This window comes from Musca autumnalis, unplaced genomic scaffold, assembly GCF_047663935.1.
Source record: "Musca autumnalis isolate F117 unplaced genomic scaffold, ASM4766393v1 scaffold_3, whole genome shotgun sequence".
NCBI classification, from domain to species: domain Eukaryota; kingdom Metazoa; phylum Arthropoda; class Insecta; order Diptera; family Muscidae; genus Musca; species Musca autumnalis.
In genome coordinates this window covers 240,805,781-240,821,667 of record NW_027411866.1, presented here as the reverse complement: position 1 = coordinate 240,821,667, position 15,887 = coordinate 240,805,781, and the positions used below count along the sequence as shown (strand labels likewise).

Here is a 15,887-nt window from a genome sequence, read left to right as displayed (position 1 = left end):
GTGGCACAGTGGGTAGAAAGTGCTGTCTTCTGTGACATGTTATATGATCTATTTTTGATGTCTGATTTGTGTCCGGATAACCGCGTTTTTAATTTGTTTTTTGTGGTTCCTATATAATATTTTCCACATTTTTCATTTTCGTTGCCATTGCATTTTATTTTGTATATTAAATTCGATTTTTCCATAGTGTCTATTTTTGATTTTAATGGCGTAAATAAGTTTTGTAAAGTGTTATATGTTTTGGACGCTATTGCATAGTTGATGTCTTCATAACATTTTGAGTTCTTAAAGCGTTCTGAAAGGCCGGATATATATGTAACCGATTTATAAATTTTAATTTGTTTTTCTGTGTTTTGTTGATTTTTATTATTATTATAGTACTGCTTGATTAGAATATTTATGATATTTGATGGGAAGCTATTTTGTCTTAATATCGAAGTTATTTTCTTTATGTTTTCTCTATGAAATTCCTTGTCACTGATATTTAGAACGCGACTTATAAAATTTGATGCCGTGTTCATTATTATTGTTTTTGGATGTTTCGAATGGTAATTTACCAATCTCCCCGATGCCGTGGGTTTTTGGTACCAATTCGTCGTTATATTATTATTCTTTCTTTTGATTACTACATCTAAGTATGGGAGTTGGTCGTTATTTTCGTTTTCTATCGTGAACTTTATGCGATGGTCGTAGCTATTGAATGTCGTCAGGAGATTGTTTATTGCACTTGATTTAATTATTCCAAAAAGGTCGTCAACGTATTTTGTTAAAAACTTAGGTCTAATATCACAGATTTCAAGGCATCGATCCAATAGCTCTTCCATCACAATATCGGCTACTATCGGAGATGCAGAGGATCCCATGGGTAGACCTTTCTTTTGTTGGTAAAAATTATTCTTATATCTAAAATATCGGTTATCACAGATGCAAAATTTTAGTATACGAATAAATAAACTCTTTGATATTTTAGTCACTGGTTCGAGATATATCCATTTATCTTCTATTATTTTCAAGGCTAAGTCAACTGGGACGCTTGGGAAAAGGGACACCACATCGAGTGAAAATAAGCTCTCGTCATCATGTATTTGTGTTTCCTTTATCCGCTCTCTAAATTCTCTTGAGTTTTTAATATTATACTTTGAGTTTATGGTGAGTTGCTTTAGTATGGAAGTGATGTAAGTACAAAGTTTCGTTGAAGGTGCATTGATAGATGAGCAAATAGGACGGAGTGGATGTCCTTCCTTATGAAGTTTGGGTAAACCGTAGATTCTCGGGGCAATAGCCGTTTCTGTCTTCATATCTTTCTTCTCTCTTTCGCTAATATGACCATTTTTAAATAATTCTTCTACTAATTCATTGTTTTTCTTTTGTAGTTTGCTTGTAGGGTCCGAGTTTATTCTTTTATATGTCATCATGTCATTTACTAATGTTTCCATCTTCTTATCGTAGTCAGATCTTTCCATCGCGACAGTGGTATTGCCTTTATCTGCCTCCAATATAATTACGTTTTTATTCCTGGCCATAAAAAACAAATTAAAAACGCGGTTATCCGGACACAAATCAGACATCAAAAATAGATCATATAACATGTCACAGAAGACAGCACTTTCTACCCACTGTGCCACCCAACAACATTACCCAGAACTGGAGAGTGTGAAAGTACTACAATGTGAAAACAACTACAATAAGAGACTGATGTTGGAAACTCTACACATAATGAATACTCCAACATCACAACGAATAAACTACAAAACAGATACGGAGAATTTAGCACACAGTTATAGGCATCTGATCAGAAAAATAAATAGAGTGGAATAAGAAGAGAGCACTGCAGTAACAAAACAGATGACAACGATACAAGGTCGACGTTGGTGCTTGGCGACGTTATTGTTGTAATAGCTTTAAGTATTATTTGTAAGTGCAACAACAAGCAATAGCATGTATGCATAAAAATAATAAAAATGTTTTCCTACAGATCCTGATGATGTCTTTCGAAGAAAGACGAAATATCGATTTAAATAATAAATAAAAACAACAAAAACAAAGACCTCGAGCTCGGTTTTATTTAAACATATATTTATAATAATCAAAATAAAGGTCGAACTAAATAATAAAAAAGAATATTTAAATATTACTTTAAATAGTCGTGGATGTTTTTGAAATTTTATGTTAAATAATCGGTGATTTTTTAAAAAATATTTTTTAACTAATCTTGGATTTCGTAAAGAATATTTGTAAAAGAAATGTTTTTGTTTTTTAATTTTATTTTAAATATGTCGTGGACAATAAATATGCATAGAGTCTGTTTTATGACTCGGTAACTGTTGCATACTTTTGGGCATTGAATAAATTTGGCATTGGTGTGCGTCATTGATGCTATTGTGTTTTTTGACCTGTGCTTCAGTTTGTGAGAGCAAGCTTAGAATAACATGGTTTATTTTGTTAAGAAATTCAAGCGATTTACATATTATTTAAATTTATTTTGGTGTTGTAACAAACCAACAGAATCAATAAATAATTCGGCAAATATTAATATTAATTAAACCGAAAGTTGTTCAAATAATAGCAAGTCAGGGTTGTTGTTTCAGTTTCTTATAATTTCCGTTCGCTGCTTTAATATTTCTCAATGATGGTTTCGTTCAAGCTTACATCGTTACAAAGCCACATGTATTTACATAGTAAACACCGTGAAATGTATGTCAATGCTTGTTATTTTTTTGACAATAAAACAAGTTATGTTAAAATGGTTTAAATAACTTCAGGATCGAAGAATGTTATCATTAGTCGTCTATTAGCTACTGTTCAAGTAACAAGAAGAAAGCACCCAGTCTATTACAGAATTTCACGAAGAAAATGGCTTTGAAACTTGTCTCATTTCTCTTCGTCATGTTACTGGCATTCAATTCGATTTCGTGTCAGACCGGCACTGGCGCCACTGGAACTGGTGGAACTGGTGCTAGTCCTACTGGAACTGGTGCAACTGGGGCTAGTCCTACTGGAACTGGTGCAACTGGGGCTAGTCCTACTGGAACTGGTGCAACTGGGGCTAGTCCTACTGGTAGTGCTAGTCCCACTGCAACTGCTACCGGTACTGCTACTGGTACTGCCACACCTACAGCTACATCACCAAGTTCTCCATCACCAACAACATCACCATCTACGACTTCTACCGGATCTGGCAATGCTCCAACTTCAGCAACATCTCCAACAACATCTCCGACAACACCTACAACTGGTACAACATCTCCCACCGTCGGATCTCCAACCACACCGTCAACAACAGCACCAGGAACAGGAGCAACAGGAACAGCACCAACAACCGCAACCTCACCCACAACACCCACGACACCCACCACACCCACAACACCAACTACCGGAACCATAATTACATCACCCACAGCAACAGTAACAACTGCTCCAGCCACACCGGCACCGACTGGACCTTTCGCCAAGAAACACAAACTTCTGCAATTGCTTTTCAATCACGGTTTGAAAGGATAAGGATTGGTAAATTTATTGAAATTTATTCTGGATAAAAATAAATCGACAAAATTAAAAAACTATTCCGTGATATAAATTGTAGTTTTATTTTAAAGGTTTTCAATTTTATTTCTTAGGCCCAATTTAGGATCATGTTGATACATCGTGGATTTTTTAAAAATATGTTTTGAATAATCGTGGATTTTTAAATACTCGTAGATTTTTTAAAATATTTTTTAAATAGTATTTTTCTTTATTTTTAAAATGTTTGTTTAAATAATCGTGGATTTTATGAAAATATGTTTTTAAATAATCGTTGATTTCTTAAAAATATTTTTTTAAATAATCGTGGATTTTTTAAATTTTTTTAAATAATCTTGGATTTTAAAATATATTTTTTTAATAATCGTGGATTTTTTAAAGAAAATTTTAAATAATCGTGGATTTCTAAATTTTTTGTTAATAATAGTGGATTTTTTAAAATATTTCTTTAAATAATCTTGGATTTTTAAATATATATTTTTTTAATAATAGTGGATTTTTTAAAAAAAAATTAAATAATCGTGGATTTTTTAAAAATAATTTTAAATAATCATTGATTTTTTAAAAATAATTTTAAATAATCATTGATTTTTTAAAAATAATTTTAAATAATCATTGATTTTTTAAAAATAATTTTAAATAATCATTGATTTTTTAAAATATTTTTCTTAAAGAATTTTTAAATAATTGTGGATTTTTTAAAATATTTTTATAAACAATCGTGGATTTTTAAAATATTTTTTTTTTAAATAATCGTGGATTTTTAAAATATTTTTTTTTTTAATAATCGTTGTTTTTTTTAAGATATTTTTTTTTTAAGTAATGGTGGATTTTTTAAAATATTTTTTTTTAAATAATCGTGGATTTTTGAAATATTTTTTTAAGTAATCGTGGATTTTTTAAAATATTTTTTTAAATTATCGTGGCTTTTTAAAAATATTTTTTTTTAAATAATCGTGGATTTTTTAAAATATTTTTTTTTAAATAATCGTGGATTTTTTAAAATATTTTTTTTTTTAAATAATAGTAGATTTTTTAAAATATTTTTTTTTAAATAATCGTGGACGTTTTAACATACTTTTTTAAATAGTCGTGGATTTTTTAAAATATTTTTTTAAATAATCGCGGATTTTTAAAATATTTTTTTAATAATCGTGGATTTTAAAAATATTTTTTTAAATAATCGTAGATTTTTAAAATATTTTTTTTAATAATCGTGGATTTCTTAAAATATTTTTTTTAAATAATCGTGGATTTTAAAAATATTTTTTAAATAATCGTGGATTTTTAAAATATTTTTTTAAATAATCGTGGATTTTTTAAAATATTTTTTTAAATAATCGTGGATTTTTTAAAATATTTTTTTTTAAATAATCGTGGATTTTTTAAAATATTTTTTTAAATAATCGTGGATTTTTTAAAATATTTTTTTAAATAATCGTGGATTTTTTAAAATATTTTTTTTTGAATAATCGTGGATTTTTTAAAATATTTTTTTAAATAATCGTGGATTTTTTAAAATATTTTTTTAAATAATCGTGGATTTTTTAAAATATTTTTTTAAATAATCGTGGATTTTTTAAAATATTTTTTTAAATAATCGTGGATTTTTTAAAATATTTTTTTAAATAATCGTGGATTTTTTAAAATATTTTTTAAATAATCGTGGATTTTTTAAAATATTTTTTTAAATAATCGTGGATTTTTTAAAATATTTTTTTAAATAATCGTGGATTTTTTAAAATATTTTTTTAAATAATCGTGGATTTTTTAAAATATTTTTTAAATAATCGTGGATTTTTTAAAATATTTTTTTAAATAATCGTGGATTTTTTAAAATATTTTTTTAAATAATCGTGGATTTTTTAAAATATTTTTTTTAAATAATCGTGGATTTTTTAAAATATTTTTTTAAATAATCGTGGATTTTTTAAAATTTTTTTTTTAATAATCGTAGATTTTTTAAAAATATTTTGTTAAATAATCGTGGATTTTTTAAAAATATTTTTTTAAATAATCGTGGATTTTTTAAAAATATTTTTTTAAATAATCGCGGATTTTTTAAAAATATTCTTTTAAATAATCGTGGATTTTTTAAAAATATTTTTTTAAATAATCGTGGATTTTTTAAAAATATTTTTTTAAATAATCGTGGATTTTTTAAAAATATTTTTTTTAAATAATCGTGGATTTTTTAAAAATATTTTTTTAAATAATCGTGGATTTTTTAAAAATATTTTTTTAAATAATCGTGGATTTTTTTAAAAATATTTTTTTAAATAATCGTGGATTTTTTAAAAATATTTTTTTTAAATAATCGTGGATTTTTTAAAAATATTTTTTTAAATAATCGCGGATTTTTTAAAAATATTTTTTTAAATAATCGTGGATTTTTTAAAAATATTTTTTTAAATAATCGTGGATTTTTTAAAAATATTTTTTTAAATAATCGTGGATTTTTTAAAAATATTTTTTTAAATAATCGTGGATTTTTTAAAAATATTTTTTTTAAATAATCGTGGATTTTTTAAAAATATTTTTTTTAAATAATCGTGGATTTTTTAAAAATATTTTTTTAAATAATCGTGGATTTTTTAAAAATATTTTTTTAAATAATCGTGGATTTTTTAAAAATATTTTTTTAAATAATCGTGGATTTTTTAAATAATCCTGGATTTTTTGTAATAATCGTGGATTTTTAAAAAAAAAATATTTTTTTAAATAATCGTGGATTTTTTGTAATAATCGTGGATTTTTAAAAAAAAAATATTTTTTTTTAAATAATCGTGGATTTTTTGTAATAGTCGTGGATTTTAAAAAAAAATATTTTTTTTAAATAATCGTGGATTTTTTTGTAATAGTCGTGGATTTTTAAAAAAAATATTTTTTTGTAACAATCGTGGATTTAAAAAAAAATATATATTTTTATACCCTCAGCCTTTAGGCTAAAGAGGGTATTTACACTTTGATACGGCCAAAAATGTGCCTCATCGAAATAATGGTTTTAGACCCCAAGTATGTTTGTACGAGTAGATATAGCAATGTCCGTCCGTCTGTCTGTTTGTCCGTCTGTCTGTCTGTCTGGCTGGCTGGTGCGCACGATAACTCTCGAACGGATCAATCGATTCGGTTCAAATTTTGGGTATCGAAATACTTTGTCCAGATTTGATTTAAGTTCGAAGATGGGCCATATCGGTCCACTCCTTCAGGTACCTCCCCCACAAAAGTTCAAAAATGTTCGGAAAAATTGTCCGCACGATAACTCTTGAAGGGAGTAACCGAATTAGTGCATACTTTGCGCATCGTTTCTTCCAGACATAGATGAGGTTCCAATATGGACCCTATTGGTTCACTCTTTCGGGTACCTCCCACACAAAAGTTTGCTTAAGTACAGTTTAAGACCTACTCTCGAATCGCTTTGATTTTTGTTGCAGCCACTTGTATTCACTACCCCCATTACGACGATATAATTTTTTTCAGGAGCAAGTCCATATATCCTCATAATTCAGCACGAAAACTGCAAACAACCCATATAATACCATGTGTCGTAGTTGGAGTGCACGACAACTCTCGAACGGATCAACATATTTGCTTAAAATTTTGGGTCATTCAATATTTTGTCCAAACTTAGTTTCAATTCGAAGATAGACCATATCGGTCCACTCCTTCCGGTACCTCCCACACAAAACTTGGAAAAAGTATAGTTTAAAAACTCCTCTCTGATCATATTAATTTGTGACGCAGCAGGTTGCACTTGCGGCCCCTGTTACGACGTTGTAATTTTTTTTCGTGGGAAAGTCCATACATCCTGAGATAATGACCCAAAAAGGTCCAGAAAATCCTACCGGCACCACCTAAACTGGCTAATGTGTAAAATAACCCTTTAAGAGAGAAATCGATTTAGCTCAAACTTTGTAAATTGAAAAGTAAAATTGTAATATATTTAAATTCAGAAAATTAAGTACAACATATTTAATTATATAGTCTGTAAGGAAAATATCCATAGACTAATAAAGAAAAAAAATATTTCCTACAGATTTGTATTAGGTCCGAATATGTACTACATCGGATCACTCTTATGGGTACACCCTACCCAAAGTTTGGAAAAAATGCACTCGTCTTGGATCATTCTGAATTTTGTTGGAACATGTAGTTTTTTGCGGCCCTTTCCATCCTGGAAAATTTTCCCAACAGCTAAAAAACCTTCAGAAGTATTTTGTTAACTTTTTTCTTCGGGTACGTGGCTGAGGGTATATCTCTGTCGGCTCAGCTGACTGATACTTTCTTACTTGTTTTAATTAACGTCGATTTTTTAAAAATATTTTTTTAAATAATCGTGGATTTTTTTAAAATATTTTGTTTAATAATCGTAAATTTTTTGAATATATTTTTGAAAAAATCGGGGATTTTTTAAATATATTTTTGAAATAATCGGGGATTTTTTAAATATATTTTTGAAATAATCGGGGATTTTTTAAAAATATTTTTTAAATAATCGTGGATTTTTTAAAAATTATTTAAAATAATCATGAATTTTTTAAAAATATTTTTTAAATAATCGTGGATTTCTTAAAAATATTTTTTAAATAATCATGGATTTTTTAAAACTATTTTTTAAATAATCGTGGATTTTTTAAAAATATTTTTAAATAATCATGGATTTTTTAAAAATATTTTTAAATAAACATGGATTTTTTTGAAAATATTTTTTAATAACCATGGATTTTTTCAAAATATATTTTAAATAATCATGGATTTGTTAAAAATATTTTTTAAATAATAGTGGATTTGTTAAAAATATTTTTTAAATAATAGTGGATTTTTTAAAAATATTTTAAATAATCGTGGATTTTTTAAAATTTTTTTTTAATAATCATGGATTTTTTAAAATTTTTTTTTTAATAATCATGGATTTTTTAAAATATTTTTAAATAATCGTGGATTTTTTAAAATATTTTTTTAATAATCGTGGATTTCTAAAAAATATTTTTTAAATAATCGTGAATTTTTTAAAAATATTTTTAAATAATCGTGGATTTTTTAAAATATTTTTTTTTAATAATCGTGGATTTTTTAAAATATTTTTTTTTAATAATCGTGGATTTTGTAAAATATTTTTTTAAATAATCGTGGATTTTTTAAAATATTTTTTAAATAATCGTGGATTTTTTAAAATATTTTTTAAATAATCGTGGATTTTGTAAAATATTTTTTAAATAATCGTGGATTTTTTAAAATATTTTTTTAAATCATCTTGGATTTTTAAAATATTTTTTAAATCATCTTGGATTTTTAAAATATTTTTTAAATAATCGTGGATTTTTAAAATTATTTTTTAATAATCATGGATTTTTTAAAATTATTTTTTAATAATCATGGATTTTTTAAAATTATTTTTTAATAATCATGGATTTTTTAAAAATATTGTTTAAATAATCATGGATATTTTTTCAATAATAATTATTTTTAAAATAATCTGGGATTGCTTGTTTTGTTGTTGTTGAAGATTCAATCATATGATTGCTTAAGTTTGGAGTATTCCCCCATTGGCTTAACTTCATCATTACTTTCTTTACTTTGTCATTCATCATGCAACCGCAAATGTTTTGTCGACATTCAAAACTGCCAATGTGTACTGCTCACCCTGCGTTTACAAATGACAGGATAGTTGGGTTCATGTATTGATTGTCAAAAACCCAAAACATGCATGTGAGACGTAGGCGTCCAGACAACTGCAAAAACAGTTGTAAAATTATGAATGAAAATCATCGATTCCTTTTAGTTTACCGTTCACACATTTTTTTATGTACATATTCTTTTGTTTTCAGCTCATTTAAATTATCATCTCACTTCTTTTTCACAAAAATTTCAAAAATTTGTTAACCCGACTGTCTTTGAAAAAATGATGGACAGCTGGGAGACAAACGACAAATATATCGAGCCCTTCCCGCGAAAATGATGTAAGCGACATTTTTTCGATTTTCGTTTTTTTACGGAAATCTATGAAGAATATTCCAACACACCATCTCCCAACTTTTTAGAACTCAGCCATGCACCGTTACGAAATTAGAGCAAAAACAATTTTGATGTAAGCGCCATTTTTGCTTTTTGTGTACATTTGTTTGTGACAGCGAATTGTCGCTTACATCAAATTGCACATTTACATACCATGTCGGTATTCAACTATATTACAAGAAATGCGTTTTAATCTTATAATTCTTCGAATAAATACTTGCTATAAAATTAGTGTGCTTTGTTTTTAAATTGTAGATAAGAATTACTCTAAAAATGATTTGTTTCAAATAATTGTTTTTGATGTAACCGTCACTTCTCAAAGTAAAAGCCTGATTGCGTGACAGCGAAAAAGATGTAAAGATGTAAGCGAAACAAACTACCGTTATATTGAAGATATTCCACAATTTTTTTATTTTTTCAGTAAGTAGGATTTAATAACAGAACTATACCAAATTTGAATAAACAATTTTGGTTATGTCAAAAGTTATTCAATAAAAACCGTCTCCTGTAAAATTGGCCTTTTGTCGCTTACACCTTTTTCGAGGGAAGGGCTCGATATGTACGTGTTAGTAAATCATAGTTATATTTGAAGACAAACTGCCTGGTGTAAACGCCTAGTTAAGTAAGCCGTGGACAATAAATAATCATAGACTCTGTTTTATGACTGTATAACTGTTGCATACTTTTGGACATTAAATAAATGTGTCATTGGTGGGGGTCAGGGTTGTTGTTTCAATTTCTAACAATTCCGTTATAAAGCCGCATGTATTTACATAGTAAACACCGTGAAATGTATGTCAATACTTCTTCTTTTTTTGGACAATAAAAACAAGTTCTTTGTTCTTTGTTTCAATACAAAGAACTAAGAGAACTGATGAGTCCAAGTGGCGTTGGACGAAACAAGACTTCTCTGCCATCCCCTAAAGCAATAAAAAACAAGTTATCTTAAAATGGTTTAAATAACTTCAGAATCGAAGAATGCTATCATTAGTCGTCTATTAGCTACTGTTGAAGTAACAAGAAGAAAACAACCAGTCTATTACAAAATTTCACGCAAAACATGGCTTTGAAACTTGTCACATTTCTCTTTGTAATGTTTCTGGCATTCAATTCGATTTCGTGTCAGACCGGCACTGGCACCACTGGAACTGGTTCTCCATCACCAACAACATCACCAACTTCTACTCCAGCAACATCTCCAACAACATCTGCAACAACATCTCCAACAACATCTCCAACAACATCTCCAACAGCATCTCCGACAACACCTACATCTGGTACAACATCTCCCACTGCCGCATCTCCAACCACACCGTCAACAACAGCACCAACAACCGCAACCTCACCCACAACACCCTCCACACCCACAGCACCAACTACCGGAACGATAATTGCATCACCCACAGTAACCGTACCAACTGCTCCAGCCACACCAGCCACACCGGCACCGACTGGACCTTTCACCAAGAAACACGAACTTCTTCAATTGCTTTCCAATCACGGTTTGAATAGATAAGGATTGGTAATTTTATTGAAATTTATTCTGGTTAAAAATAAATCGACAAAACTATTCCGTGATATAAGTTGTAGTTTTATTTTTAAATGTTTTCAATTTATGTTTCTTCCATCAACAGAATCTACAAATGACAGTTTATAACGGGATTTGGTGTTTTCAAATATAATTTAGGTGGACCAAGTCAGTTCTGATGTTGGTTTTTTACCCTTCGGGTTCCTTAAACATAAAAAATTACAAAATTTCGATTAAGTGCAGTTTAAGGACTGTTTGAGGATCGTTTTTAAGTTTTTACCGAAGATAATGGCTGCAAAGCCCTACGGTCACCAACAAACATGACTGTTGTGTACAATAACTCTCGAATCGGAATGCCGATTTGGGCTTAAGTCCAATTCAGGGTCCGGTTCCGGATCATGTTGATACATCGTGGATTTTTTTAAAACTATTTTTAAATAATCGTGGATTTTCTAAAATAATTTTTAAATAATCGTTAATTTTTTTAAAATAATTTTTAAATAATCGTGGATTTTTTAAAATAATTTTTAAATAATCGTGGATTTTTTAAAATAGTTTTTAAATAATCGTGGATTTTTTAAAATAGTTTTTAAATAATCGTGGATTTTTTAAAATAATTTTTAAATAATCGTGGATTTTTTAAAATAATTTTTAAATAATCGTGGATTTTTTAAAATAATTTTTAAATAATCGTGGATTTTTTAAAATAATTTTTAAATAATCGTGGATTTTTTAAAATAATTTTTAAATAATCGTGGATTTTTTAAAATAATTTCTAAATAATCGTGGATTTTTTAAAATAATTTTTAAATAATCGTGGATTTTTTAAAATAATTTCTAAATAATCGTGGATTTTTTAAAATAATTTTTAAATAATCGTGGATTTTTTAAAATAATTTTTAAATAGTCGTGGATTTTTTAAAATAATTTTTAAATAATCGTGGATTTTTAAAATAATTTTTAAATAATCGTACAGTAAAGTCCGGAGGTCATGTGCAGTACAGTTGATGGGTCCGGATGTCATCTACAGTACAGTTGTTGACTCCGGACGTCCTCTACAGTACAGTAGATGGGTCCGGAGGTCATATACAGTACAGTAGTTGAGCCCAGGGGTCCTCTACAGTACAGTAGATGGGTACGGAGGTCATCTAAACTACAGTATATAAGCCCAGAGGTAATCTGCAGTACAGTTAATGGGTCCGGAGGTCATCTACATTGGAGTAGATGGCTCTGGAAGTCAACTACAGTACAGTAGATGAGCCCAGGGGTCATATATTGTACAGTTGATGGGTACGGAGGTAATCTACAGTACAGTGGATATGTACGGAGGTTTATATAACCTTCGTATATAAGTCCAGAGGTCATCTGCAGTACAGTTAATGGGACCGGAGGTCATCTACATTGCAGTATATGGTTCTGGAAGTTATCTACAGTACAGTAGATCCGGAGGTCATTTATAGTACAGTAGATGGGTACGAAGGTCACCTAAAATACAGTAGATGAGCCCAGAGGTCATCTGCAGTAGGAGAAGGTACCGCAAGGAACCAAGCCGCTGGAACGAGAGACAGACCATCAACCTTTAAGCAGGCTATTGACTTGAACACAACCAATGTGCATTCTTGCGTTCTTTTGAGGACCCACAAACAGTTGCAAAGAGAACTGTGGGCAGTCAGTCAGAAAATCATATGCGTGCAGGGCATATGTTGGGTATAGAGCCGTCAATTTGGGCCAAATAGAACTCTTAGTTGCGCTAAAACCACTCTTGTTTTCCTTGGCAGCTAGCGTTCTTTTGCTGCGATGTACGGATACTTTGTCTGTGCAACTGTTTCAGTATGAATGTTATCCAAGCCGACCTGAAAGCTTCTAGAGGTTTGTACCATTTAACGCCTTTGGGATTCATGAAGATTTTTCCAGACGCACCAACCTGAGTAGTCCTCGAGGCGGCTAAGACCAGAACAACATCAAAAGTGCACTCATCCATTACATCTCACCGATGTCGACATGTGCTGGATGCGAATCTGTGCAACGGGAAAGATCCCTGACACGGAGTTCTTTTCAATCGTGGTGAAAAAATACACGAACGCACATACACGACATTACTGTTAATCCGGGGTATAGAACCAGCTTCCGTAGGTTTGCACATTACCCTTTTGTGCAGTCATTGCTAAGTCTGATCCTGAAGGTAGGATCAGTGAGAACCCTTGGTTTGATGGTGAACACCGTTTGAGAAAGATCATAGCCTCAGACGATATGAACGGTAGCAAGACCGTCTTCGGAGGGACAGCGATATACAAGGGTAATGAATAATTATGATGGGAAGTCTAAGGATTTCCTCATCCTGACAATCAATAATAAAGGTCTCAACTGCTGAAATACACTGCATGATTCCAACCGCAATATGGCTACCACCTCCTGATTTGGACGTGAAGCAGCTCCGCAAGCAAAATTGCTGCCTTCAGACCAGTAGTTGAAAGCTGCTCAACTACTGTTTTGGAGGAAGCAGGATGGTTGGTGGACATAGGGAGAGCGCGTATTACATAGAAGTTTATTTTTCACCTACTGAAATACAAACAAGTAACGAATACTTGCGGTATTCCTTGTTTGTCTTTTCACAGTCATCGGTTGAGGAGGATATTTAGTTGTCGGTAAAGCGGGAAGATTTTTGTTTACTTCTTTATAAAATAGCTTGAAATATAGCCAACGACATTGCCTCAGATTTACTATAAGTTTTTATTTTTAGCATAAGTTTTCTGACCTGAATTTTTCAAACTCCCTAACGTTTTCTCTTTTCTCTCTTGTCTCTTTGCAGATATTAAAACTGATTGACCAAACAACAAAATTCCTAAACTATGAGTGAAAAAATACCCTACAAACACAAGTGATCTGTAACCAATTGCCACACAAATAAAATTCCTTCAAAATCACTACGGCTTAAACCTGACGTATTAAAAAAACAGGCCATGCGTCTGTCAAAACTTGCCAATCAAAATAAACAAAACAAAAGTAGTGCTCAAAAATATGAACAGCAACAACAGTATCGCGATTGTTCCGTCAAGGGTCAAATGGGCGGATTTGGAAAGGTTAAGAAAAGCAAACGCCAACAACTCTCTCTCCCTCTTTACTTCTCTAAACGACATACAATATCAAGCAAATGCAGAACTTCCCAACATAACCCCTAATCCAATTTTCTCTGTTTTCTATTTCCTCCCCCAAACAGCGCCTTAGTGGCACCCTTAGCATACTCAGCAGCAACAATAGTGGCAGTTGTCGCAGTATTGGTACCGGAGGAGGCGGCAACGCCGGCAGCGGCATCATCAACACGAGTTCCCTGCATCAGCGCAGCAGTTTCGGTAACGGCAGCTGTGTATCGTCGTCGTCCACGAACAATTCATGCCCCAACAAACGACGTAAGTCGAAAACATTCAAGTGTTTCAGTAGCACAGTGTTTCGCTGTTGTCTTCCTTGTCGCGGGGGCAGCAGCTCAGCAGCCCCCGCTACAAGTCCACCTCACACGCCGGTGCAGGCAACGGCAGCTGGAGTAGCGGCCGCGGACAATAGCTCAGTGAAACGCAAACGTTCGGGTAAATCTTCGATTGAATTGACGGACGGTAATGAATCTTTAATAGCTGCAGCAGCGGCAGCCGTTAAGAAACACTCACTAGCCGATACCATTGGTACCTCGGCCACCACCCCGATTTCCCTAAAAACCCTTATAAACGACGAAGAGGATATTGACCAGCAATACAGTGCTGCCGATATAGCAGCTGCAAGTTTGGCTAGTGGTATTTTGCCACGTAAAGCGGAACCCGAAACCCTTAGTGATACCAGCATTTCACCAACAGCAGCTGCCCTGCAAACAGCTGCAGTGGGTGGATCTGCTTCGGCCAGTTCATTGCTGTCGACCACAACTTCATTGTTGTCCGTGGCCACTGCAACAGCTCCAGCCATAGCATCCACACAATCTTCACCCACCACACCACCGAATACGAGCAGCACAAATCAGGCCAACAGTGGGGGGACACCCTTGGCACTAAGCAACGCCAATAGCAACGTTGTGCTAAGCTCCCCCGCAACTGCTACGGCAGGCAGTGTCGCAGCGACTGGTTCAACACCCTCACGTTGTTGCTGCCCACCACCCCAAACCTCGCCATTACCTCACATCAAAGAAGAAGAAGAGTCTGAACATCAATTGAATCGCCAGCACAGCATACAACAGGACGACTCCACAGAACCCACCACCAGCGCCAAACAGCCACTCTCACAAACCGATCAACTCTCCCCCTACGCTGCCAATCCCAGTGGCAGCAGTGAAAGTTGTACCTCACTTTCGGCTAACGCTGTTACCACATCTTCCGCCACTGGTTGTACAACACAAGATTTTACCACCTCAACCCCCTCGCCACGCATCAAACACAAGTTCCGTAAGCAGCACAAATCCGGTTGGTCACGCATTGTCTTAGCGCCCAGTAACATTGCTGGCAGTTGTGCTGCTGCTGCCGCCGCCGCCGCCAATTCAAGTGAAACTTTAGCTTCGAACAACAGCAGCAGTGCTGCAACAGTTAGTGCCGCCGGTGCCGGCAATACTCGTTTCGCCTCCTCCTCGTTAGCATCAGCCCTTGGGGCCCAACAATCGAATAGTTCACAGCTATTACCTGCCAGCAAAATGCAAGCGGAACAGGGATCAATTGGTGATCTGCAAAAGTATCACAGTCGATACTTGAAGAATCGTCGGCATACTTTGGCGAATGTTCGGTAAGTGAGAAGAGAAAGAAATTGATTTAGTTTTGTAAGGGACATTTTTAATAAGTTTTTTGTTGGTCCT

At 32.0% G+C, this 15,887-nt stretch overlaps 1 protein-coding gene across 3 annotated transcripts in view; it reads left to right on the top strand.

The window, feature by feature from the left end:
- The window catches only part of dnc (phosphodiesterase dunce), a 1,334,769-nt gene that overhangs the window by 499,152 nt on the left and 819,730 nt on the right, over positions 1 to 15,887 (top strand). For 2 of the 3 annotated variants that reach the window (XM_073977500.1, XM_073977499.1), the window contains exon 4: positions 14,283 to 15,817. In XM_073977500.1, coding sequence (XP_073833601.1) covers positions 15,729 to 15,817 — 89 coding nt within the window. In that variant the 5' untranslated portion in view covers positions 14,283 to 15,728. Of the gene's footprint in view, positions 1 to 13,874; positions 14,146 to 14,282; positions 15,818 to 15,887 lie in introns of all 3 variants that reach the window. The other variant, XM_073977474.1, reaches the window with a different exon arrangement.